This window comes from Elephas maximus, chromosome 22 (assembly GCF_024166365.1).
Source record: "Elephas maximus indicus isolate mEleMax1 chromosome 22, mEleMax1 primary haplotype, whole genome shotgun sequence".
NCBI classification, from domain to species: Eukaryota; Metazoa; Chordata; class Mammalia; order Proboscidea; family Elephantidae; genus Elephas; species Elephas maximus.
Genome location: NC_064840.1, coordinates 52,205,325 through 52,231,100, shown reverse-complemented (window position 1 = coordinate 52,231,100; position 25,776 = coordinate 52,205,325). Strand labels below are relative to the sequence as shown.

At 36.4% G+C, this 25,776-nt stretch overlaps 1 protein-coding gene across 2 annotated transcripts in view; it reads left to right on the top strand.

Annotated features, from left to right (window-relative positions):
- PPP3CC (protein phosphatase 3 catalytic subunit gamma) overlaps positions 1 to 25,776 on the top strand; it is a 117,561-nt gene that overhangs the window by 26,266 nt on the left and 65,519 nt on the right. For both annotated transcript variants that reach the window (XM_049865223.1, XM_049865222.1), the window contains exons 2-3: positions 11,207 to 11,404; positions 12,005 to 12,129. In XM_049865223.1, coding sequence (XP_049721180.1) covers positions 11,207 to 11,404; positions 12,005 to 12,129 — 323 coding nt within the window. The remainder of the gene's footprint in view (positions 1 to 11,206; positions 11,405 to 12,004; positions 12,130 to 25,776) is intronic.

Sequence of the window (25,776 nt, the reverse complement as noted above, 5' to 3'; positions counted from 1 at the left end):
ATTGTTCACTTAAAAACATAACTATGATTATATATTAACTGTATAAACTGACTTCTTAAATAGATATACTTTTTTTTATGATTATTAAAGTAATGTGGAGTCATTGGAGAAAATTTGAAAAACAAGTAGGAAAGATCAAGTCATTTAGAATCTTGTTACCTAGCACTAATATTTGAATGTATTTTCTTACTGCCTTGTATAATGCATTTTTTTAGTTATGGCTTAGATTATACTGTGTGGATTCATTCTTCAGTAGAGTTAACACCTAAGTGTTTGTGGATTTTAAATAAGAGGCATTTGGCGTATAACTGATCACATGGCAGGTTTTGGTATCCTAACCTTTAAAAATGACTTCATTGATTATGCATAGCCATTTTAAAGATACAGAGAATTATTATTTGAGTTACTTGGTAATGATAATAGTTTGTTTTATTGCTTAATGTACTCCTGTTTTTGAGGAGAGGAAAGAGGAATAGACAAATACGTACGTCATTTAGTAATTTTTCTTGCGAAGTATCCAAAATGTGATTTGGATGTGACCATGTCAACAAGAGAGATTCTGTGGGGTGAAGGAAATGATACTAGAAACACATTTCCTGTGGTTGGGAAGGAACTGAAACAGAAGGCTTGCACGTGAGTGGAAGTTTGATCTGTGAGTTACATAATCTTCTTGAAATAATAGTCAACTTGAACTTCTGAGCCTAGGGTTCAGACTGAATAAACAATAAAACTAGATTTGGAAGCGTTTGGTACCATGACTTCTGTAATTTTTCTTTCTTAATTTTAGTTCAGTGCTGACTGAGGTCAGCTAGGTATAAGTGTTTTTGCATCAATTAAAAAAATTACTGAAGTATAACATACATATAGAAAAGTACACAAATACTAAGTGAATAGCTTGATGAATTTTCACAAAGGAAACAAACCTGTGTAACCAACATCCAAATCAGGAGACAGAATATTACCTAAGTAGCTGTTGAGATAGTTTTTTTTTTTTCAAGAAGGCAATGTAGATGATATATTTTCTAAATCCCTTTCATTCTGTGAATACCTTTCTATGGCCATCACACAAATACGAATTGTTTATGTGTTAAATTTACAGGTTATCACCTTTCCCCTCAGCACTCTATACATACTATTTCAGTGATGTTAGAAATTGAATATTTCAGGAAAAAAAAAAAAAAACAAACTACAGACCAGTCTGATTTGTTTTTTCTTTATCCTTGCAATTCAGAAATCTTGTGAGAATATACCTAGATATGTGTCTCTTGGTTAGCTTTTTCTGAAACACAGCAGTCCAATTTAATGTGTTTGAACAGACCTTTCCATAGCTTGGAAAGGTTTTCTAATTTATTTTGAGTTTTTGTTTGGGATTTTTTGTTGTTGTTCCATTTGTTCTAGTCTGTTTCTTCAGGAATATCATTAACTCTTAACTTGGCTCTCCATCTTCTCTTCACCATATGTTATCGTCTCTCATCTTTTTCATATTTGTCTTTTTCTTTGCATTTTAAAGTAATTTCTCTAGTTTGTCTTCCATATTACAGACTTTATTTTCAGCAATTTAATTTCTTCTCTTTACATTCTCTGGCATGGTTCTAAATTTTGCTAATGTGTTTTTTGTTTTCCTAACAGTTCTTCCTTATCTCAACCACCCTTCCTTTCTTCTCATTATTGCCTTCTGATCCTATTTCACAGAGGCCATGTTGTCTTGTAAGTTACATAAAAATGTCCTCTGGATCATGCTGCGAGTCCTTTTCAATGTTTTGCTCTTTCATTGAGTCTTTGGGATGGTGTTCGCTTTCCCTTGCTCAGCAGAGTTTTTGCCTTTTTTAGCTTTTTTTTTAAACTGATGATCCCAAGAGCCAGTTCAGTGCTTGGCACATAGTAAGTGCCATATAGATGTTTTTTTAATCTTAAGCTTGAATGAAGTGAGTCCTGCCTGGGCTGAGATGACTGGGAACCTGAGCTCAGCTGGCATTATTGACTAGAGTACATACACCTGGCCTTTCCTTTTAGCCTGGAGAAGAAGCATCCCAAGAGAGCAATGCAGAAGCTGCAAAGTCACTTCTGCTGCAACCTTTTGGTTAAAACAAGTTGCTAAGGCGAGCCCAGATTCTATGGGAGAGGAGTTAGACTCTACCTCTTTTTGTTGTTGTTCTTGAGAATATATATGGCAAAACATACACCAATTTAACAGTTTCTACGTGTACGATTCATTAACGTTGATTACATAATTCAGGTTGTGCAGCTATTCTTCTACTTTTTTGAGTTGTTCCTCCGCCATTAACATAAACTCAGTGCCCCCTAAGGTTGCTATCTAATCCTTCAAGTTGCCATTGTCACTTTGATCCCATATAGACAGTTCTTAAAAGAGTACAATGCTCGAGGCAGACATTTTTTTTTTTTTTATTGTGCTTTAGGTGAAAGTTTACAGTGCAAATTAGTTTCTCATTTAAAAATTCATACACAGATTATTTTGTGACATTGGTTGCAAACCCCGCAATGTGTCAGCATTCTCCCCCTTTCCCTTTACACCCCGGGTTCCCCGTGTCCATTCATCCAATTTTCCTGTCCCTTCCTGCCTTCTCTTCTTTGCATTTGGGAAAGAGTTGCCCATCTAGTCCGCTATTCTTGATTGAACTAAGAAGCACGTTCCTCGTGTTATTGTTTGTTTTATAGGCCTGTCTAATCTTTGACTGAAAGGTAGACTTTGGGAGTGGCTTCATTTCTGAGTTAGCAGGGTGTGGGGGGGGGGTGGCGTAGACTTGGGGGTTCCTCCAGTCTCTGTCAGACCAGCAAGTCTGGTTTTGTGTGTGTGTGTGAATTTGAATTTTATTCTACATTTTTCTCCCACTCTGTCTAGGACCCTCTATTGTGATCCCTATCAGAGCTGTGGTTGGTGGTACCCAGGCACCATTTAGATTTTCTGGGCTCAGGCTAGTGGAGGCTGTGGTTCATGTGGTTTATTAGTTCTTTGGACTAATATTTTCCTGTGTCTTTGGTTTTCTTCGTTCTCCTTTGCTCAGGATGGGATGGGACCAGTAGATGTATCTTAGATGGCTCTTCCCAAGCTTTTAAGGACCCAGACACTACTCATCAAAGTAGGTTGTAGAACATTTTCATTATGAACTATGTTATGCCAGTTAACCTAGCTGTGCCCTGAGACCATGGTCCTCAGCCCCAGTAACTCCGTTACTCAAGGTGTTTGGATGTGTCTAGGAAGCTTCCATGACTGCCTTGTCAAGTTGTGCTGACTTCCCTGTAATGTGTGTTGTCTTTGCCTTCAACAAAGTTAACAGTTGTCTACTTTTAGTTAGTAATTTCCCTCCCCACCTCACCCAGCCTTTGTAACCATCAAAGTTTTTTCTGCATGTAAACCTTTTCTTGGGTTTTTATAATAGTGGTCTTATACCATATTTGTCATTTTGTGACTGACTTATTTCACTCAGCATAATGCACTCCAGATTCATCCATGTTGTAAGATATTTTGAGGATTTATCATTGTTCTTTATTACTTCGTAGTCTTCCATTGTGTATATGTATCATTGTTTATCCATTCATCTGCTGATGGACACTTAGGTTGTTTCCATCTTTTTGTTATTGTGAACAGCGCTGCAATGAACATGGGTGTGCATATGTCTATTCACGTGACAGCTCTTATTTCTCTAGGATATATTCCTAGGAGTGGGATTGCTGGATCATATGGTATTTCTAACTTTTTAAGAAGTCACCGTATCGTTTTCCATAGTGGTTGTAGCATTTCATATATCCACTGGCAGTGCATAAGAGTTCCAATCTCCCTGCAACCTTTTCCAACGTTAGTTATTTTCTGGGGTTTTTTTTTTTTTTTTGATTCCTGCAGGTAATGTTGGGTGAGATGGTATCTCATTGTAGTTTTGATTTGCATTTCTGTAATGGCTAATGATTTCGAGCATTTCCTCATGTGTCTGTTAGCTGCCTGAATATCTTCTTTGGTGAAGTGTCTGTTCATATCCTTTGCCCATTTTTTAATTGAATTGTCTTTTTGTTGTTGAGGTGTTGAAGTATTCTAAAGATTCTAGAGATTAGACCCTTGTCGAATATGTCGTAGCCAAAACTTTATCCCAGTCTATAGGTTCCTTTTACTCTTTTGGTGCAGTCTTTTGATGAGCGTAAATGTTTAATTTTTATGAGCTCTCTGTTATCTAGTTTATCTTCTGGTGTTTGTGCATTGTTAGCTATGGTTTATATTGTATTTATGCCATGTATAAGGGCCCCTAGCATTGTCGCTGTTTTCCCTTCCGTGATCTTTATTGTTTTAAGTTTTCTGTTTCGGTCTTTGGAAACCCTGGTGGCGTCATGGGTAAGGGTTTGGTTTGGGTTTTATTTAGGTCTTTGATCCATTTTGAGTTAGTTTTTGTGTATGGTGTAAGGCATGAGTCTTGTTTCATATTTTAAACAGATGAACATCCAGTTTTGCCAGCACCATTTGTTAAAGAGACTGTCTTTTCCCCATTTAATGGATTTTGGCCCTTTGTGAAAGATCAGCTGACTGTAGGTAAATGAATTTATGACTCAGTTCATGATTCAGTTCCATTGGTCTAGATGTGATTCTCTTTCCTTAAGGTGTTGTGGCATAATTTTTTAAGTATTATTATTTGAGGGTATATGAACCTTTGGATCAGAATAATCCTTTAAAAAATCTTACTATAGTGTTGCTGCTTCTTTGCACATGTAGTTTTTTTTTTTTTTAATGACTTTAATTCATCTTTAGACTGTTTGAGTTATAACTTGGGGGAAAAAAAACCTATCATGTTGTTTTTCTTATTTCTCTTGGCCGTGCAAACTTGTCCATCCATACAAAGTTTCATAGTTTTTATCTTCGTGTAATTTGCTTTTATACGGAGCATTTAAAACAATTTACTTGCATTTGTGTATTCCGCTCCTTTTGAGGTGGCTAGGGAAATGTAGCAAAATATTCAGAGAATTTAATTGCAGTATCTTTTAAAATGTAAATAAAATTATAACTGTATTATATAGTTCATATACTTCATATTTTAACTAAAGCATGGATAAGATGTTAGAAGCTAAAAATTCAACTTGTTCATCTCCCTGTGGAGTCCAAATGATTAGGTTGTATTTTTATTAGTGAGAGCCTTTCTGCCTTTAAAGGCAGTTGGAAATGAACTTGTCAGATGAGTTGGGTTCTTAGAAAAAAGTTATCGTTAGCTATGAAGTGAGTAATGAAGTTAGGCCAACATAATTTTTGTGTACCTTAGATTTATTGAAATCTCTCAACTAGGGCTTGAAGATTTGTACATACATTGACTGTAGTCCTGCTCCTGTTGCCCTAAATCCATGTTTAACTAGACCAAAACCCAAAAGCCAAACCAGCTGCCGTCAGGTTGATTCTAACTCATGGTGACTGCACGTGTGTCAGAGTAGTACTGTGCTTCATAGGGCTCTCAAGGCTGTGACCTTCTAGAAGCAGGTTACCAGGCCTTTCTTCTGAGGCACTTCTGCGTGGATTTGAACTGCCAACCTTTTGGTTAGTAGTAGAGTGTGCAACTGTTTTTGCCACCCAGGGACTCCCATAACCAGGCCATCGTTACCCAAAGTGTGGTCTGTAGACCAGTGTCAGTCCACAGATTATTACTAGTCTGTATGAGTACCGAAATAGAGCATTTAAAAACTTTTATAGCCATTTGACATTGGCACATCTAAACATAATAATTTTTCTAATAATTTACTTTTATTGCATTTTACAAAGTATACATCCTGACAGATTGGGGGAGGAGGACAATTCCTGCCACTTGGACTTTTCTAGATTTTCTTTTTTTCCCTCAGAAACATTCCAAATTCTTTATATCCATATGGCCACAGAAGAGACTTAGGGAAAAGAAGCGAAAACCAATAAAATGTGAAGTGATGACTGGCGAATGAAGTTGCTGATTATCTGAGATTATCTTTACTTGGAATTCCTTTTAAATGTTTTTCTGCTTTGCTCTGACACAAACTTTAGTGTGCACAAGAATTACCTGGGGCACTTGTTTAAAATGCAAATTCCTAGATAAGATCCCCCCAAATTCTGATTCCATAGGTCTGAGGCTCAAAAGTCTACATTTTAAACGAACACCTCAGTTGATTCTGATGAAAGTTGTCCTTGGATAGATTGTTTGAGTCAGGATACTTGAAGGTCAAAGGAGCAACTATTAATAATTACACCAGGACCAAAGGCATAAACTGGGACTGTCCTAATAGGCACACTGGTACAGACGGTCGCCCTCTATCTGGAGCACATTTTAAGAAAATGGTGATTTGATTTGAAGTTTAATTTGAAGGTTCCTACCATTTCGTTTCATGACCAAATGTAGCTAGATTTCTTTTAGCCTTCTCAGAGGTGTGACTGTTCCTAGTCTACTATGAGTCAACCTCAGCTATAACCTAGATAGAATTACCTGGTAAAAGAAAGGACACAGTATTCAGGGCTTCTAAACATAGCTATATTTTAGGGAGTAACTTGAGAGATGTAGGACCTACTTCTTTAAAGTTGAGGATTCCTTTTTCCTTATTTGAAGGATGTTGGTTTTGTTTGCCCTAATCTGAAAACTTAGCACTTTTCTCTAACTTTTTGTCATGCGTGTTGTTGTCCCGAGCTAACCTTAATTCCTGAGTGTTCCTAACTAAGCTGTGTCTCATTTCCCTTAGGTGGGCATAATCCTTTTGATCCTTTTCAGCCTTGCTTTTGCTTTCCTTTAACTGACTTGTTTGCTTATTTTGTTTTAAATAAATTGCAATCAAAGAACTTGAAGAAAGGAAAAAAGATCTCTCTAAATTACTTCCTAAGGAGCTCTTCAGGTTGCCATCACCTCTGCTTACATTACTTATATGATGTATAAGAAAAATATTTTCCTATTTTGTAAAATCTTTTCTTATTACAGCCAAGTAATATTGGAGGAAAATAATTTTTATTAGTAATAATAATACCGTTGGTAGAAGTTGAGTAATATTTTGTCTGTGGAACCACCTGTCTTATAATACTTTTTCTGTCTAGTTCAACATTTTTGCTTTGCATTGTTTCATTTTGTTTTTAGTTTGTTGACCAATTTCTTTGATTTACAAAGTGAGAGGTTAACGTAGGCATTCTATGGGGTTCTTTTTTCAATGGTATTGATTTGGTGATTTCCTTTTTGAAGTTCTCTATGTTGGTGTGGAGGAATCCAACTGATTTTTATATGTTTATGTTGTATTCTGATACTTTGTTGAACTCCTCTATTAGTTCCAGTAGTTTTCTTATAGATTCTTGAGGGCTTTCTGTGTGTAAGATCATAAAAAACATCATCTGCAAATAGAGATACTTTACTTCTTCCTTACCAATCTGGATGCCCTTTATTTCTTTATCTAGCCTAACTGCTCTGGCTAGGACCTCCAGCACAATGTTGAATAAGCGTGGTGATAAAGGGCATCCTTGTCTGGTTCTCCTTCTCAAGGGGAATGCTTTCAGACTCTCTCCATTTTGGATGATGTTGGCTGTTGGCTTTGTATATACCCTTTATTATGTTGAGGAATTTCCCTTCTATTCCTATTTTGCTGAGAGTTTTTATCATGAATGGGTGTTGGACTTTGTCAAATGCCTTTTCTGCATTAATTGATAAGATCGTATGGGTCTTGTCTTTTATTGTATTTATGTCATGGATTACATTAATTGTTTTTCTAATGTTAAACCATCCCTGCATAAACCTGGTATAAATCCCACTTGGTCATGGTGAATTATTTTTTTGATATGTTGTTGAATTCTGTCGGCTAGAATTTTGTTGAGGATTTTTACATCTAAGTTCATGAGGGATATTGGTCTGTAATTTTCTTTTTATGTGGTGTCTTTACCTGGTTTTGGTATCAGGGTATGTTGGTTTCATAGAAAGAGTTTGGGAGTATTCCATCCTTTTCTATGCTCTGAAATACCTTTGGTAGTAGTGGTGTTAACTCTTCTCTAAAAGTTTGGTAGAATTCTCCAGTGAAGCCGTCAGGCCAGGGTTTTTTTGTTGTGGTTGTTGGGAGTTTTTTAATTACCTTTTCAATCTCTTCTTTTGTTATAGGTTTATTCAGTTGTTATATCCCTGTGTTAGTTTAGGTAGGTGCTGTGTTTCTAGAAATTTGTCCATTTCCTCTAGGTTTTCAAATTTGTTACAGTACAATTTTTCAGAGTATTCTTTAAATTTCATTTGGATCTATTGTGATATTGCCCATCTCATTTCTTATTCAGGTTATTTGCTTCTCCTCCAGTTCTTCTTTTGTCAGTTTGGCCAGTGGTTTGTCAATTTTGTTGATGTTTTTAAAGAACCAGCTTTTGGTCTTGTTAACTCTTTCAATTGTTTTTCTGTTCTCTATTTCATTCAATTCTGCTTTCATTTTTATTATTTGCTTTCTTCTGGTGCCCAGTGGCTTCTTTCGCTCCTCTCTTTCTGTTTGTTTGAGTCATAGGGATAATTCTTTGATTTTGGTATGGGGTTCATTTTAAGACTGGGAAAAAGTAGGGTTACAGAGTTAGGTAGACTAGGTAGCCAGAAAATGAGAATAAGAGTTTAAAAACCAAAAAGTGGCAATTATGTTTGAAAAGGGGAATGATTAACTAAAAATTTAAGTAAACTTGTTCAGGACTAACCTTTTAGTCCTGGAGGCTCACCAGATGAGTAAATAAAAGATACATCATAATATTTTTATTTATTTTGGATGTGGGATATCCTATTAAAGCAGTATATTGATATTCCATCTGAGTAACACAAATAAAGATCTGGAAAAATTTCTCTATTCACTTAAAAGCAGAATGAACATCCAATTTATTCTTTAAATTAGTGTATTTTTGAGAGTGAAAGGAGGCGCTGTTACAAATTATGCTGGGATAGCAGGTGAAATCTGGGACTGTCCTGGGCAAACTGGGATATATATGGTTCCCCTATCTTTTTGGTTATCTCAGGGTAATATTTAGTTATTTTAGTGGTTAGTGTCTTTGTCAGGGTACTCTACAGAAGCAGAACCAGTAAGGTATACTCAGGAGTATGGGGGCTGGCAAGCACAAAATCCACAGGTCAGGTGGAAGGCTGGAAACTTCTGCAGGCTTGAGTCCAAGATCAGTAGGTTAGGCGATAAGAAGGGTGTAAAGTGAAGAGAAAGCACGTTCTACCAAAGTATGTATTTATAGTCTGGAAGCAGAACACACCTTGAGGAAATTTCCTTTTCAACTGATTGATTGATTGTGTTACATTAGGTTACATAGTGGAAAATCATTACGTTGCATTACATTATATTACATTTCATTACATTACTCTATGGGATAGCAACTAGCCTAGTATTTGACTAAACCATTGGGAACCATAGCCTAGCTAAGTTGACACATAAAATTAACCATCATACCATGGTTTCAGGGGACATCTAAGTCAATTGGCATAATAAAATCTATTAAGAAAACATTCTGCACCCCACTTTGGAGAGTGGTGTCTGGGGTCTTAAACGCTAGCAAGCGGCCATCTAAGATGCATCAATTGGTCTCAGCCCACCTGGGGCAAAGGAGAATGAAGAACACCAAGGACACAAGGTAGTTATGAGCCCAAGAGACAGAAAGGGCCACATGAACCAGAGACTACATCAGCCTGAGACCAGAAGAACTAGATGGTCCCCGACTACCACCAATGACTTCACTGACAGGGAACACAACAGAGAACCCCTGAGGGAGCAGGAGAGCAGTGGATGCAGACCCCAAATTCTTTTAAAAAGACCGAAGTTAATGGTCTAACTGAGACTAGAAGGACCCTGGTGGTCACGGCCCGCAACACAGCCCCAAGCCAGGAACCATTCCCAAAGCCAACTCTTCAGACAGGGATTGGACTGGACAATGGGATAGAAAAAGATGCTGGTGAAGAGTGAGCTTCCTGGATCAAGTAGACACTTGAGACTGTGTTGGCATCTCCTATCTGGAGGGGAGATGAGAGGGCAGAGGGGGTCAGAAGCTGGTGGAATGGATGCAAAAACAAAGTGGAGGGAAGGAGCTGGCTGTCTCATTAGGGGGAGAGCAATTAGGAGTGTATAGTAAGGCGTATATAAATTTTTGTATGAGAGACTGACTTGATTTGTGAACTTTCACTTAAAACACAATAAAAATTAAAAAAAATTAACCATCATATTTGGTAGCTTCTATCATTTTTTCAGTGGGATTTGAGTAGTCAAAAAGGAGTCAAGTTGTAGCTAAGAGCACGAGGTGACTTACCATAGCACTTCTTTACTTGTAAATAATACAAAATGGTATGGATAAAGTCTTTTTATTTAAAGCGCCTGCAGATTTCAGCTTGGCTCTTAATAACTCTTCCATAAAGCTGGAAGTGGTACCACCAGGTATATATCACAGATTAAATTAAATCTCTTCTTTTAAATTTATGATTGGTAGACTTGTAGCTATATTTGATCTCAGGGACTTTAAAGTAGGCTGTACTATAAAGTAGGTAAGTGGTGAGATAATAGCCATTTTTAAAATGTCAAAAATTTTTTCTATAAATGAAGTTAATTGTTAGTATTTCTAATTAGAAAATACAACTAGAATTTCTATATCTGTTCTTCTCAAGTTTATGCTCTGTTTTTTTTTTTTTTTTCTGTTACTATAGCTAATCTCAAAAGCTCCATCCTATTGGTAGTATTCTTATTATTTAGTAAATATACTAAATAACCACCTTTTAAGAATAAAGTATACATCTGATCATAAATTGAGTCAGATTCCTAAAACATATGGTTCATTAGGTCATTTCTTGAAGGAAATAAGTGCCCTTTTAGTGTTGTGATTTCTTCTATTTTCTTTAACCACCGTTTAACACTTTTTTCATAGATAGAAAGATAAAGATATTTCATATCATATTGTCCCTAGTCTCACTTTTAGCTTGTTCCCTAAATCAGCTTAAAAACTGACATAACGACACTTATGAAAATACTTCATGGGGGAGAGGGTGTGGTTGGCAAACAAATGTAGAAGGCTCGTGATATTTGCATTAAATGACTTTTACTTTAATTTTGGCCTTTCTTGAAATTCTAATTGATCATTTATAATATACAGTATCTTGGATTTTTTTCCCACATAGTTCTGATGCTGTAGATGTGAAATCCTGGTGATTTATTAAGTTCAGTTCGTCACATAAGTGTGTTCTCCATACTTTTAAGTGTTTTAAATTAGTTTTTTATTTCTTTCTAGCCGTTCCCTTTCCTCCAACTCAACGGCTGACTTTGAAGGAAGTATTTGAAAATGGGAAACCTAAAATTGACGTTTTGAAAAGCCATTTGGTGAAGGAAGGCCGACTGGAAGAGGAAGTAGCCTTGAAGATAATCAAGGATGGGGCTGCCATACTGAGACAAGAGAAGACTATGATAGAAGTAGATGCTCCAGTCACAGGTATGAGAAGTATTTGTGTGATGGCAAATATATTTTGTGCTAATTTTTAAAAATGTATACAAATAATCAACCAAAATGTGGTATAATAATTTATCTAGGAATTACGAGATAGCCTTAGGATTGCTTAGTATGCCTGTTGTTCATTAAAGAAATAAAATTTAAAATGTCTAATATTTCTAAAAGGACCCCTGGTGGTGCAGTGGTTAAGTGCTCAGCCTCCAACCAAAAGGTTAGCAGTTCAAACCCACCACCTGCTCTGTGGGAGAAAGATGTAGCAGCCTGCTTCCGTAAAGATCACAGCCTTGGAAACCCTATGGGGCAGTTCTACTCTGTTCTATAGGGTCACTTTGAGTCAGAATCTACTCAACAGCAATTAGTTTTTGGGTTTTAACATTTCTAGGACTATTTTTTTTTTCTGTATAGATACAATAAAAAAATAAAATAATATAAAAAAAAGATATATGCTATAATTATAGGGAAGCACAGTCAAAACTGATTTAAGTTGAAAGTTAAACTGTGACCTCTGTTGATGTAATGCTTTTTTTTTTTTTCTCCCCGAGACATAAATTTTCACCTTTTCCTATGTCCTTTTCTCCCTAGTGTGTGGTGACATTCATGGACAGTTCTTTGACCTGATGAAGCTGTTTGAAGTTGGAGGATCACCTAGTAACACACGCTACCTCTTTCTGGGTGACTATGTGGATAGAGGCTATTTCAGTATAGAGGTAAACATTAAACTGGACATGTAGCAACTATCGTCTTGTCCTTTTAAGAAGATCTGCTTTCCATTCTTTAGTAGAAGAAGTTAAAATGAGAACACCAGTGGAATTGATAAACCTTGCTACTTTCAACAATTAAAGTGATAGGGAAATGTTTTAATTGTTATAAAAAGTCTGTTCCTTTTTTTTTTTTAACTAATAGAAAGTCTAATATATAAAAGGTTATATTAATGCGGCTTTGCACATAAGTTAAATGTTTACTAACGTTTGCTCCTTGAAGATAGCATTCAGGCTGTATATAAATGAAATAAACTTTTATTCCCTCTAAACAAGGGTTGTATTAGCTGACCTTAATTATAAGACCGTAAGCTGCTGAGCTACAGCGAACTTTGAGATTAACTGCCAATGGTAAATAAGCAGGTACTTAGCTTATTGTAAGGAGCCTTGGTGGCACAGTGGTTAAAAGCGTTCAGCTGCTAACCAAAAGGTCAGTGGTTCGAAACCACCAGCCACCCTGTGGGGGAAAGATGTAACAGTCTGCCCCATAAAGATTTACAGCCTTGGAAACCCTCCTCTGTTCTGTAGGGTCACTATGATTCAGAATTGACTCAATGGCAGCGGGTTTTAACTTCTTGTAGGAATAATTTCTGATACTGTAGCACATAGTAAGCAGTTACTAAGTATTTGTTGGAGGAGAAATGAATAACAGTTAACTAATGAAAACTCACAATTCACTTTTAAGTATTTTGAAAACTGAATGATGAGAGGAAAAGGTTTTAGAATTAAAAGCAAAGTATAAATGTATGTATAAATGATAGAACTATTTTGGAACCTAGTGGAAGTCATGAGTACAGTGGAACTGTATATATTTGCCAAATAAAAGAGAAATAACTTTTGAGATACTGTGGGTAGTCTAATTTGTGATGAACACATGCCCCAGAATTAGCATGAGATGAGAAATTGAATCTGCTTACTGTCCTTTCAGTCTTTAGTCCTACCTGCCGTTCATAGTGAGAGGTTCACTGTACTGAGTGAGTTTCTGGTGGTTAATTGTTCACGTGGTGTCGCTCGTACATACCAGTCAACTGTCTCACCTGGTGCTCAACAAAGAAACAACAATTATTCTAAAGCTGGAGGAAAAATCAGTGACAAGAGAAAGAAACCTCACTCTTTAGTTAGGTAGGCAATCTAAATTCATTTTTCAGAAAAGTTCAGTGTATCTGCCAGTGCCCCAAATTCATTTAGTGTCAAATGTGAGGAAAGAAGTTAATATACAAGATAAGAAAATAAGGACATTTTTCCTGTGACTTACTTTAGTCAATCTCAATAAATTACCAAGGTCTCTAAATAGGTATTTGGAATGGGTAGAGATCAAGCTATCATTGAAAAGCTTCCCTATTCCTATTCATATCATGTTTCAATAGAGTCAGAATTATGGATGTTTGAAAGACACATTGAATGATTACTTCTTTGTGCATTTGACTCTGCTAGCATGAGAAAGTTTTTAGGGGCTGAAAAGAAGAATACAGGAACTTATTGAACTTTTTACTTAATTGGTATGATGAAACAGCTCTCTAAAAGTGATAATATCATGCCAAATTATCTTCTTTTTTTAATGATATTTTATTGTGTTTTCAGTGAAGGCTTACATAGCAGCGTAGTTTCCCATTCAACAATTTCTACACAGATTTTTCAGTGACATTGGTTACATTCTTCACAATGTGTGAACATTCTCATTATTTCCATTCTGGTTGTTCCATTTCCATTAATCTATTTTCCCTGTCCCCTTACCGTCTCATCTTTGTTCTATAGCTTACCATTTGATCTCATATAGATGATTTTTTAAAGGAGCACAGTACTCACGGGTGATACTCTTTGTTTTATGGGTGAGTCTGTTATTTAGCTAACAGATGACCTTAGGTGTTTGTTTTGTTCAAGGTTTAAGGAGTATCTCAGGGCTATAGTCTCAGGGAGTCTTGCAGTCTCAATCGGTCCAGTAAATCTGGATTTTTGAAGAATTTGAGGTTCTGTCACATTTTTCTTCCATTCTATCAGGATCCATCTATTGTGTCCCTGATCAGAATGGTCGGTCGTGGTAGCTGGGCACCATCTAGTTCTTCTGGTGTAGGGGTAAATGAGGCCATGGTTCGTGTAGTCCAGTAGTCCTGTAGACTAGTTTCTTGAGTTGTTGATTTCCTTCTTTCTCTTTTGTTCTGGATGAGTAGAGACCAATAGTTGTATCTTGGATGGCTGCTCACAAGCTTGTAAGACCCCAGACACTACTCATCAAAGTAGGATGTAGCATATAAACTTTATGAACTATATTATGCCGATTAACTGAGTTGTCCCATGAGACCATGGTCCTAAGCTTTCCAACCCAGAAAACCAATCCTGTGAGGTTTTTGGTTATGTCTAAGATTTGTATCTGTAACTGTGCACTCTCTGTGTTTTATTATATATCATGTACACACATACATGCATATGCATATACATATGTATACACACATATATACCCACATATACACACCTTTGTACATATATGCCTAGATATATAGGTATATACCCACATATAAATTTTTTGGTTGTTGTTGCAAAATTATATATGTCATAACAATTACCAAAAGGTTCTTTTTTTCTTGTGTACATTTTAGTGACATCATTTACCTTGATCAAGCTGCACATACTTCACCCTAATTCGGTGTTACCTTTTGCTAAATTATCTTCCCATTGTTAACTGACATACTTTAAAAATAGCTTTAATTGGTCAGTATGCTCAATAATGCACACAAAAAAAATCCACAGTGATTTTTGTATACATATATTGTTTGAAGTATTTTGTTATGCATGTTTTCCCCTTACTCATCAACAAATGTTTTCCTGAGTGCCAACTTTTTGAAAGGCTGAAATAATAAGATTCGTGCTTTCTGTAGGAGCTGGCAGTCTAATAGAAAAGAATGCTGTATTTTTATACAAACAATGCACGCCTTCTATGTTTGTTTGCCAATCGCGCCCTTCCCCCGCAAGGTATTTTCATAAGTGCCACTATCCCAATTTTTTTGACATGTTGCTGTAAAAAGATTAGCATAGCACATTTATGAAAATGCCTCTTGGGGAAGGGTGTGGTTGGCAAACAAACATAGAAGGCGTACATTATTTATGTAAAATATGGTAATACGAAAATGTTTATATCTGCTTCATTCTTCATATTAGGACCTAGCACAGTGCAGGACATGTAGTAGGCACTTAATTAGTATTTGTTGTATGAATGAATGTTAATAAATCATAGTTTGTATTTGGGTTTATTTTTCGATGTGCAGCTAACTTAAAGGGTTTTTCTGTAGTATTTTAAGAGGTAAGTAAATAAAAATTTAACTGTGACAATGCTATTTTATGCTAGTTTGAAAACTGAGTTGTGAGATATATTTAATATTTAGTTGAAAGTCACTTACTTGTAAACCACTTAGACTGTAAAATTCTGTAGGTTACAGTTTAGCCTAGTACAGCACAAGTAGGCACTTAAAAAGTAATTTTTTTTAAATCATGTTTATTGTGGTTTTGGTGAAGGTTTACACAGCAGTTTAGGTTTCCATTCATCAATTTCTACAACGATTGTTCAGTGATACTGGTTATACTCTCACAATGCATAAACATTCTTGTTTTTTCTCTTCTGGCTGTTCTATTTCTGTTAATCTAGTTACCCTGCTTCATTATATTCTTGTCTTTGTTTTAAAGTAATTGTTGACCATTTGGTCTCATATAGGTGACTTTAAAGGAGCACAGTACTTAAGGGCGATAGTCATTTTTTGAGCCCATTTATTATTTAGCTACGAGGTGACCTCGCGAATTATTTTCAGTTCAAGGTTTGAAGTGTATCTCAGGACAGTAGTCTCAAGGAGTCCTCCACTCTCAACCAGTCCAGTAGGTCTGTTTGATTTGATTTTTTTTTTAGGAACTTGAGATTCTGTTCTACATTTTTCTCTGAGAACCTAGTTATTAATTTATACTGCTGACTTATCCCAAAAAGGACTTAAGGCGATATCCACCACTTACTTGTCAGTTTGTCATACTTTGATGGCTTGCATGTTGCTATGATGCTGGAAGCTATGCTACCAATATTTCAAATACCAACAGGGTCACCCATAGTGGATAGGTTTCAGCAGAGCTTCCAGACTAAGACAGACTAGGAAGAAAGGCCTGACGACCTGCTTCTGAAAAATCAGCCAGTGAAAACCCTGTGAAGCCCAGCTCCATTCTGACACATATGGGTCACCTCCGGTCAGCACCAACCCAACAGCAGTAGATACCAACTAACAGCATAATCGTGCATAAGATAGGAAAGTAATTTTTTATCAATGTCTGTGATAAACATGAATGTGGTATTTTGATCAAATGGATGAAAATAAATTAATGGAGCCCTTGTTAAATTATCTTGTTATAGATAATTCTTTTTTTTTTTTTACGGTAGAAAAGTTGGGAAATGCGGAATCTAAGAAAACAAACTTTCTACAAATCAGAAATAATCACAGTTAAGATTTTATTATATTTCATATTAGACTTTTTCCTTCTTTTACATTTGTGTATATTTTGTTTTTAAAGAAAATTGGCATCATTTATATATTTCTTTTTGTAGTCTTCTTTTTCCACTCAATATTGTATTGAAAGCATTTTTTGTGATCATGAAAATATCGTCAAAAACATGGATAATGCTATAAATAGCCATAATTTATTTAAGTGTTCCTCTATTGCTAGATCATTAGATATATAGCAGGAGCTGCTTAATCCCTACCCTTTCCCTCCTTCTTGCTAAAAAAATCCATATTTTTTATTTCTTCGCATAAATAGGATTGAAAGGATACAAGTAGACTTTTGTTCTCAGGGAAGAAAGTCCCTTACCCTAGCCCCAGGGAATAAATTCTGACTGGTCTGAACTAGTCAAGGCAATCCTTTTCCTGTTACCAGTGATTATTCTAGGGGTAAACATGTGATGCTGTCTTGCCCAATAATACATAAGGGGAAATCTTCCGGGTGTTTTCTGGAAAACATTTTATTCCCAGATGGAAAAAACTATTGGAAGGCAAAAGCCTTAGGCTCCCCACTCCACCATGTCACATTAAATGTGGTTGTTTGGTTTTGTGAGCACGATTAAGGTTAAAAAGCAGACTTGCTATGAATCACAGAACAAAGGCGGAAACCCTGGTTTTATGGTGACAATGTTGAACTGGCACACCAAACAACTTATTTCCAGACTTCTCCTTTTGTGAGATACTTAAATGTCTTTATAGCTTAGGAACTGTAAATCAAATATCGTGTCACCTGTACCCTAAGTGGTACAAGGTTGTTTTCCAGTTATTTCTGTTCTGCATATTACTGCAGTTGATATCTTTTCCCGTATTTCTTTAGTGGCATTTCCCATGTTTCCTTAGATCAGATTCTGTTAAATGAAGTTACTGAATCAAAGAGTATGTGTCCACATTCTTAAGACTTTTGGTACATAGTGCCACATTATTTTCAGAGAGCCTTATTTTACTTTTCTCCTTATGTATCTAACAATTTCTCTTTCCTTGAGCCTAAATGAGAGAATCAAAGCACGATGAGTTTTTGGTTTGGTTTGTTTTTTTTCCTCATGCTCAGAGCAAGCATTGCTCTTTCCTGAAGCAATGTGGACTTTGATGAGTACACCAGGGACTGATCCAAAAGTCACTGATAAAACAGAAGCGTAAAGTTGCACGTCACTTTCAGCCTTTTGATGTTCCTTCTTCATTTGTACCTATTGGAAAGTGCTTCTTCCATGCTAGGGGAAACCTAAATTTTAGTTTCCTTTAAGTGATTTTATGAGAAGAGAAAGGATTAAAGGGGATATATTCAGCGTAGGGTATTCAGTTCCTCACTAAAATGTACAGGAGCCACCAAAGAGAAAATGTTATCAAATGACCAGGTGATATAAATGAACAGTTGTTGACATGGAGAAATATTTAGGAAATGGGATAAAAATTCTGTTCGTATAGTTAGGAAGACGTAACTGAGTGTCTGAACAGAGCTTCTGATTATCATGACCTTTTAACTGAATGGAACACAAAATAATTGTACAGTTGCATCCTGATGCACAAAATAAGGATTTAAAACTTGAAATTGGAGGCCAAGAGGTTTATCAGCCAAATTACATTATAGCTTAGATATGGTTTGTGCTAGTATATATCTTTTCTTCTTCTAGTGCCAAAGAATATATATAGATTTAATTTAATTTTTCCTTGGACTATTTTGTAAAAATTGATATTCTGATAGTGAAATTCAACAAAAAAGAAAAAAAGGCATGGAATTGTATTTGTGTGTGCCCATATATTTAAAATTTATAATGGTTATTTTGTAATGTCTATCTCAGATAAAATGTACATAACACTTTGATCCACTAATTCCATTTTTGAAAACTTATGCAGGTGTACTCATGATTATGTATAAAGATGTATCAATGAATTGTTTGTCACAATGATTGAGAAGCGTTATTGGTATTTTATGTAATAATATATATACATACATTCATGTGTATGTATATATATATACACACACACACGTATATATATAAACATAAATATATAATAATATAATAAGCCAGGTCTAGGGATTCTAAACATCTTCCAATGTGCTGGAGATTCCTAAACAACAAAAAATTATGCTTTTCAAATTGTCAGGAGGACCTGTGTTGAAAAACATTGTTAAATCCTGGGACTATGGAGATGAACAAGTAAAGCAATGTTCTTTACTTGAAAACTTGAATGGAAAGAGGGAGCACGCCACGCATAGATCAGGCAGAAGTGCATTTCCGGCAGAGGCAGCTCACATCTGCAGTGTGTGGCTATCTTCATATGCCATCTTCTCCCTGTGTGTGTGTGTGTCTTTGTCTGGTCTGTTGTTTTTATGAGAAAGCGCCCAGACGTGATTAAGTTTCAGATCTACCCTACTCTGGCATCACCTCATTAATATAACAAAAGAAAACCCCTATTTCTAAGCAGGGTCATATTTATAGGTACAAGGGTTAGGGTTTCCACATTTTTTTAGGGGGGACACAGTTCAATCTATAACAGATAGGCAGGGGTTACAGACCATATTAAGGAGGTTGGATCTTAGTCTGAATGTGATAGGAAACCATTGGTGGATTTTTAATTAAATGTATTTATTTATTTTTGAGAAAAGTGACATACTACCATTACTGTTTTAAAACAACTACTCTGACTGTTATGTGTGGAGAATTGACTGTAGAGCCTCAAGAGTGGGTACAGGAAGACCAGTTAGGACTCTAATGCAATAATCTGGCAAGAGATGTTGGTTGCTTAGATCAGTCATATTGAGAACCATTTGGATTCAGGATTTTTAAAGTCTCTCCTTTTTAGAGGGCGGGGAGATCTTAGTTGTGCTCCTTGGCTCATAGTACATTTATCACTAGTCTTTGCAGTCCTTCTCTTTTGTTTTGTTGGACCCCCTGCCTTTTTTTTTTTGTGTGGGTAAAGTACTGTGCTATTCAGTGATTCTCAAACTTTAGCATGCATCAGAATTACCTGGTAGGCTTGTGAAAACCCAAATTGCAGGGCCCCACCCAGTTTCAGATTTTGTCTGTCTAATTTTTGTTTGTTTGTTTGTTTAGGGTGGAGCCTGAGATTCTGTTTCTAACAACTTCCCAGGTGATGCTGGTGTACTTCACTTGGGGATGAATGTGACCACACTTTGAGAGCCACTGCGGTAGCTCTATTTCTGTTGATTATTTTTTTTTACCCATCACTGTGTTGATATATGGGCCTCTAATTATCGCTTCTGACTGCTGTGTAGTAGTCATCTGTGACATTTTACTTCTTTATTCTCAATGATGGACGCCTATGTTTCCTTCCTCTAGCTTCTGTTTACAGTGAATGCTGTTGTAATGAACATCCTCACTTATGTCCACTTTAAGGACCTGGGCTTTAGTTTCTCCATGGTTTATGAACAAGAGGGGGGTTGCTAGGAAAACGGGTATGCGCATCCATGCATGAACCGAGTGTTGCCAGATTACTCTTCAGAATGGCTGTACCAATCTATACACCTACCAACAAACAGTACCTAAGAGTTGCTAGTTTTTCACATCCCCCCTTCCAAAATTTGATTTTTCTAATATTTGCCAATACGATAGGTATGAAGTTAGTCTTTGCAGTCCTTCTCTTTTGTTTCGTTGGTTTTTTCCCCTCATCTGTGACCGCTATCTTCCGCATTCCCTCTACCTAGTTTATACATGTTTCTGTTGTATTTGGTATATGCCTCAGAATACGTATATAATTTGTTAACATATAGGTTTTTTGGGGGGGGGGGGCGTGGGTAACGTATTGTGCCGTTCAGTGATTCTCAAACTTCAGCATGCATCAGAGTGACTTATTTTTGTTTTAATTAATATTTCTCTAATTACTCATGGGAAATCCTGGTGGCACAGTGGTTAAGAGCTATGGCTGCTAACCAAAAGGTCGGCAGTTTGAACTCACCAGGTGCTCCTTGGAAACTCTATGGGGCAGTTCTACTCTGTCCTATAGGGTCCTTATGAGTTGGAATCGACTCGACGGCAATGGGTTTTTAAATTACTAATAAAATTGAGAATTTCCTCGTGTATCAGCCATTTAGCTCTTTGTAGAGAACTACTGTTAAGTTTCTTGTATGGCCTTTCAGAATTAGGTTAAGCATATGCAAGCATATTTGTACACCTCTTTTTAAAAATGTACCTATCGTTAGTCTCATTAGGAGAACAACTAGGAGTACATAGCAAGGTGTATACAAATTTTTATAAGAGAGACTGACTTGATTTGTAAACTTTCACTTAAAGCACAAAAAAAATGTGTGTATATATGTACACATATTTGTATATCTATCACTGTACATTGCCCTTTGAGTGCTGTTTTATCCAGGTCCCACAGATTTTGACATGTGTTCTCAGTATCATTCAGTATCGTGTATTTTAAGAATTCTCTTTAACTTTAGGATAATGAAGTTGTTTTTTGTTTGCTTATTTTCAGTCATGTGGGATTATTTTTAGAGCTAGTGTTTTGTTACTGGTTTCTAATTTAGTGTAATTTCATCAGAGAACATGATCTGAGTGATACTCATTCTCTGGAGTTTATTGTAACTTTCTTTGTGATGTAATACATGACAGATTCTTATGACTGTCCCATACGTGCTTGAAAAGAACGTGCATTCTCGATTTGTTCAATTGTTCAAATTCTTCGTATCTTTGATTATCTTTGTCTGTTTGAACTATCAGTTACTTTCACATTTGTGTCAAAATCTCCAACTATTGATTTGTTTCTCACTTGTTGCTTATGCTGTGGGTCTATATGTTAGACATGTGTGTTTCATGATTAGTGCATATCTGCCTGATCTATTGTACCTTCTGCCAGCATTGCATCCTCTATGATAGCTTTGTCTTTTAGTTTCATTTGATATATAAATTGTCACCTTGTTTTTCTTTTAGTGCATGTACATGGTTTGAACATCTCTGTACCTTTTTGTGGTATGTGTGCCTCTGGTAGATAGTATTTTATTGGATCTTGATTTGTCGTTGTTTTGATTTCTTTAAGAGCCTCTGCTGTTTCATCATTAACTCATTTATACTTATTAAAACTACTGTTATGTTTATAACAGTTTCAGCCACCTTATTTTGTATTTTCTTTTGCCATGCTTTTTTTCTCTTTACCATACATTGGATAAATTGCCTTTCCTTCTGCTACTTTGACAGTTGTACATTTTATTTGTACTATCTGATGATTCCTAACTAATTAAAACCAATATTTATGTTTCTTTGTTAATTTTTTTATGTTTATCAAGAGACATATCTTTCCCTAAAAAAAATAATTTTTATCACTTGGTCTCACTGATGTCTCCTTTGCATTGTTAATATCAACTAAAATTAATTTGGGGTTGATTGGAATACACCTATTTTATTTGTTTTATTTTGGTACTTAACATTGATCAATGGTCAACGCCCATGGAAGCAGCAGTCAAGAAATCAAAAGACTCGTTGCATTGGGCAAATCTGCTGCAAAAGACCTCTTTAAAGTGTTAAAAAGCAAAGATGTCACCTTGAAGACTAAGGTGCACCCGACCCAAGCCATGGTATTTTCAATCTCCTCATATGCATGCAAAAGCTGGACATTGAGTAAGGAAGACTGAAGAAGAATTGATGCCTTTGAATTATGGTGTTGGCAAAGAATATTGAATATACCATGGACTGCCAAAAGAATGAACAAATCTGCCTTGGAAGAAGGACAGCCAGAATGTTCCTTAGAAGCAAGGATGGCGAGACTTTGTCTCACATACTTTGGATATGTTGTCAGGAAGGATCAGTCCCTGGAGAAGGTCATCATACTTCATTAAATAGAGAGTCAGCAAAAAAGAGGAAAACCCTCAATGGGATGGATTGGCACAGTGGCTGCAGCAGTGGGCTGAAGCATAACAATGATTGTGAGGATGGTGCAGGACCAGGCAGTGTTTCGTTCTGTTGTACATAGGGTCGCCATAAGTCGGAACTAATTTGATGGCACCTAACAACAACAACAATGTACTGAAAACAGGAAGTTTTTGCAGGTTATTTATTTACTAGCTTGGAGCATTCTTCTAGATTTTTGGGGTACTTCATCCAAGCGTGTGTTCAAAAAGATCCTATGCGGAGTATACCTCGTTTGCCTGAGAGTATTTTTGTTTTGTCCTCACATTTATTTTGATGTTCTTTTTATGTTTATTTACTTATTTTTAGCTTAATTTAAATTATACTTTTAAATAGATAATGTTGTAGATGATGCACAATTGAAATTATACAAGAGTACATAGTGAAAAGGCTCCTTCTTACCTTGCCCTCCAGCCACCCAGTTCCCCTCTACAGTGACAACCAGTATTACTAATTTCTGGTGTATTTTTCTAAATATAGTCTCTGTATATATAAATAATTATATATTTATTCTTTTTCCATATATGTGTATATAATTTTATATAATTATAAACATTTTTACGCAAATTATGTTATACTATACACCCTGTTTTGCACCTCACTTTTTTTTTCTCTTGACAGTATGTCTTGGAGATATTCCATTTCAATTCCTAAAGAACTTTCCCTTTTTTTTTTTTTGACCTTGCAATGGCTGTAGGATGGTCAATGAGCTACCCAGGGTACATAATAGGGAAGAGGAAATGTCATAGCTAAAAAACTCTTCCCCATTCCATCTCTCGTAGGTGGTACTCTGGCTGTCCTCTGCTCTGGGCTGCCATTCTGTCTTACACATGAAAGGGACAAATCACCTTCTGTTTTGCCATGAAGTTCTCTTGGTTTTTATAGTTTGAGAGATCCAACGAATGCCTTCGAGCTTCTGTGGCTTCCCTAGAATGTATTAGTTTGCCATGATGTCTCCAGGTGTAATTTGAAGGTAGGGTCCTCTGGACTTTAGTCATTGGATTGGCTGTGGTATGTGAAGAAAAGGAAGAATGACATTTGCACTAATGGTGGTGGTTAAAGAGAGTTCAATTGCTAAAGAAGACTCACAGGCCCAAAATGACAGTGTTTACAAACATACAGTGTAGTACATGAAAAGGATACAGTATAGCAACACCATTAAAGTAAAGATGTACATCACAGCCAAAGACTGCCTCATTGCAAGGGGTGCAGAAAGGCAAGGTGCATGCCCCTGTTGTCCTCTCTCTAGGTGCCCATGGCACAAGAGATACATTTTCTGTCTTGGACTGGGAACCACTGATGTGGACATTGAACAATTGGAACCAGGAAGACCAAAACAGAGTGTAGTCTGGGTTATTATTATTATTTTTTAACATGTATATATTTTATTAGTCGCATAGATATATCCCTGCTTCACAGCCTGCCTCAACAGCAGGGTTCTCTGAGGTCTTACTGAAAGTAGATGGAAATCCACAGTCTCACTGTTTTCAGTAAACAATGTGGACAGGTAGTTATCAACTGCCCAGAAACTCATTAAACCCATGGTTGCAAAGCAAAACCTTTTTGTTGTTGAGATTATACACAGCAGAATATACGCCAGTTCAACCATTTCTACATGTACAATTCAGTGACACTGATGACATTTTGCCAGATGGGCGACCATTCTCACCCTCCTTCTCTGAGTTGTTCCTCCTCCATTAACAGAAACTCACTGCCCCCAGGTAAGGGTCCTATCTAATCTTTCCAGTTGCTCTTGTCAATTTGATCACATACAGATAGATCTTAAAAGAGCACAGTGCTCAAGGCAGACATTCTTTACTAGTTAAGATAAACTCTTATTTGGTTTTAAGAAGACCTCAGGGGATATTTTTGGTTTAAGGTTTAAAGATTATCTCAGGGCAGTAGTCTCAGTGGCTCCAGATAGGCTGGAATCCATTTCACCCCTTTTGATCGGGATTCTTCTATAGAATCTTTGATCAAAATGTTCAGTAATGGTAGCCGGGCACCATCCAGTTCTTCCGGTCGTGACAAGGGAGGAAGTTGTTCATGGAGGCAATGAGCCATGCATTCCTTTTCCTCCTCCTGTTCCTGACTCTCCTTCTTCCTCTGTTGCTCCAGGCAGATTGAGACCAATTTTGTACCTCGAATGGCCCAAAGCAACACTTTTAACCAAAACGTTTTGTGCCTTGAGCAGGAATTAGTGCCGTGTAGGTACCGTTCTTATTTTAGGCAAATTTCAGACCTGCTGGATTTAACATCATGGTACAGTATCCAAAGCCAGGAGGCAGAAGTACTGATAAATGCAGCAAATAATAAATATTTTAATGAATTGTCTATAATTTATGTTGGTATGGCTCTTAATAATTTGCAAATCTCTCTCAGTAATACCGTATTTTTTTTTTTTGTGGTAAAATATATATAACCAAAAGTTTGCCATTTTATGAACATTGTGTTATATATATGTTTTTACCACGAAAAAACTTTGCCATTTTAACCATTTTTAAATGTACGATTCATTGACATTAATTATATTCACCATGTTGTAGCACCATCACCACTATCCATTTCCAAAGTTTTACATCACCGCAAACGGAAATTCAGTACCCCTTCAGCAATAACTCACATTCCCTCCTCCCAGCAGTCCCCGGCAACCACCAACAAACTTTTGCCTCTGTGCATTTGTCCATTCTAGACACGTCACACAAGCACATTTCTTGCTATATTTACCATAATTTTACACAAATAATGCGTGCCTTCTGTGTGTTTGCCAGCCTCCCCCTCCCCCTCACAAGGTATTAAGCAATGCTCTGCCAATTTTTTTTTTACATGTTGGTGTGCATAAAAATTAGCATAGCATGCTTAGAAAAATACCTCCCAGGAGGAGGGCATGGTTGGCAAACATGGAAGGCGAGCATTATTTGCATAAAAATACGGCATTCCTTTGTATTTAATCTTCTTTCTTGCTATTATTGATAAGGTTTTCTATACCATCATGTCCTATTTATTGTTGTTGATATTATACACAGCAGAACATACACCAGTTCAACAATGGGTATTGATTTTGTACATCAATTTTATATCCTTCTACTGTATCAAATCGGTTTATTATTTGAGCTAGTTTTATCGATTATTCTGGAGTTTTCCAGTTGCACTGTCATAGCGTATCCTCTGCAAACAGAAGTAATTTAATTTCTTCTTTACCC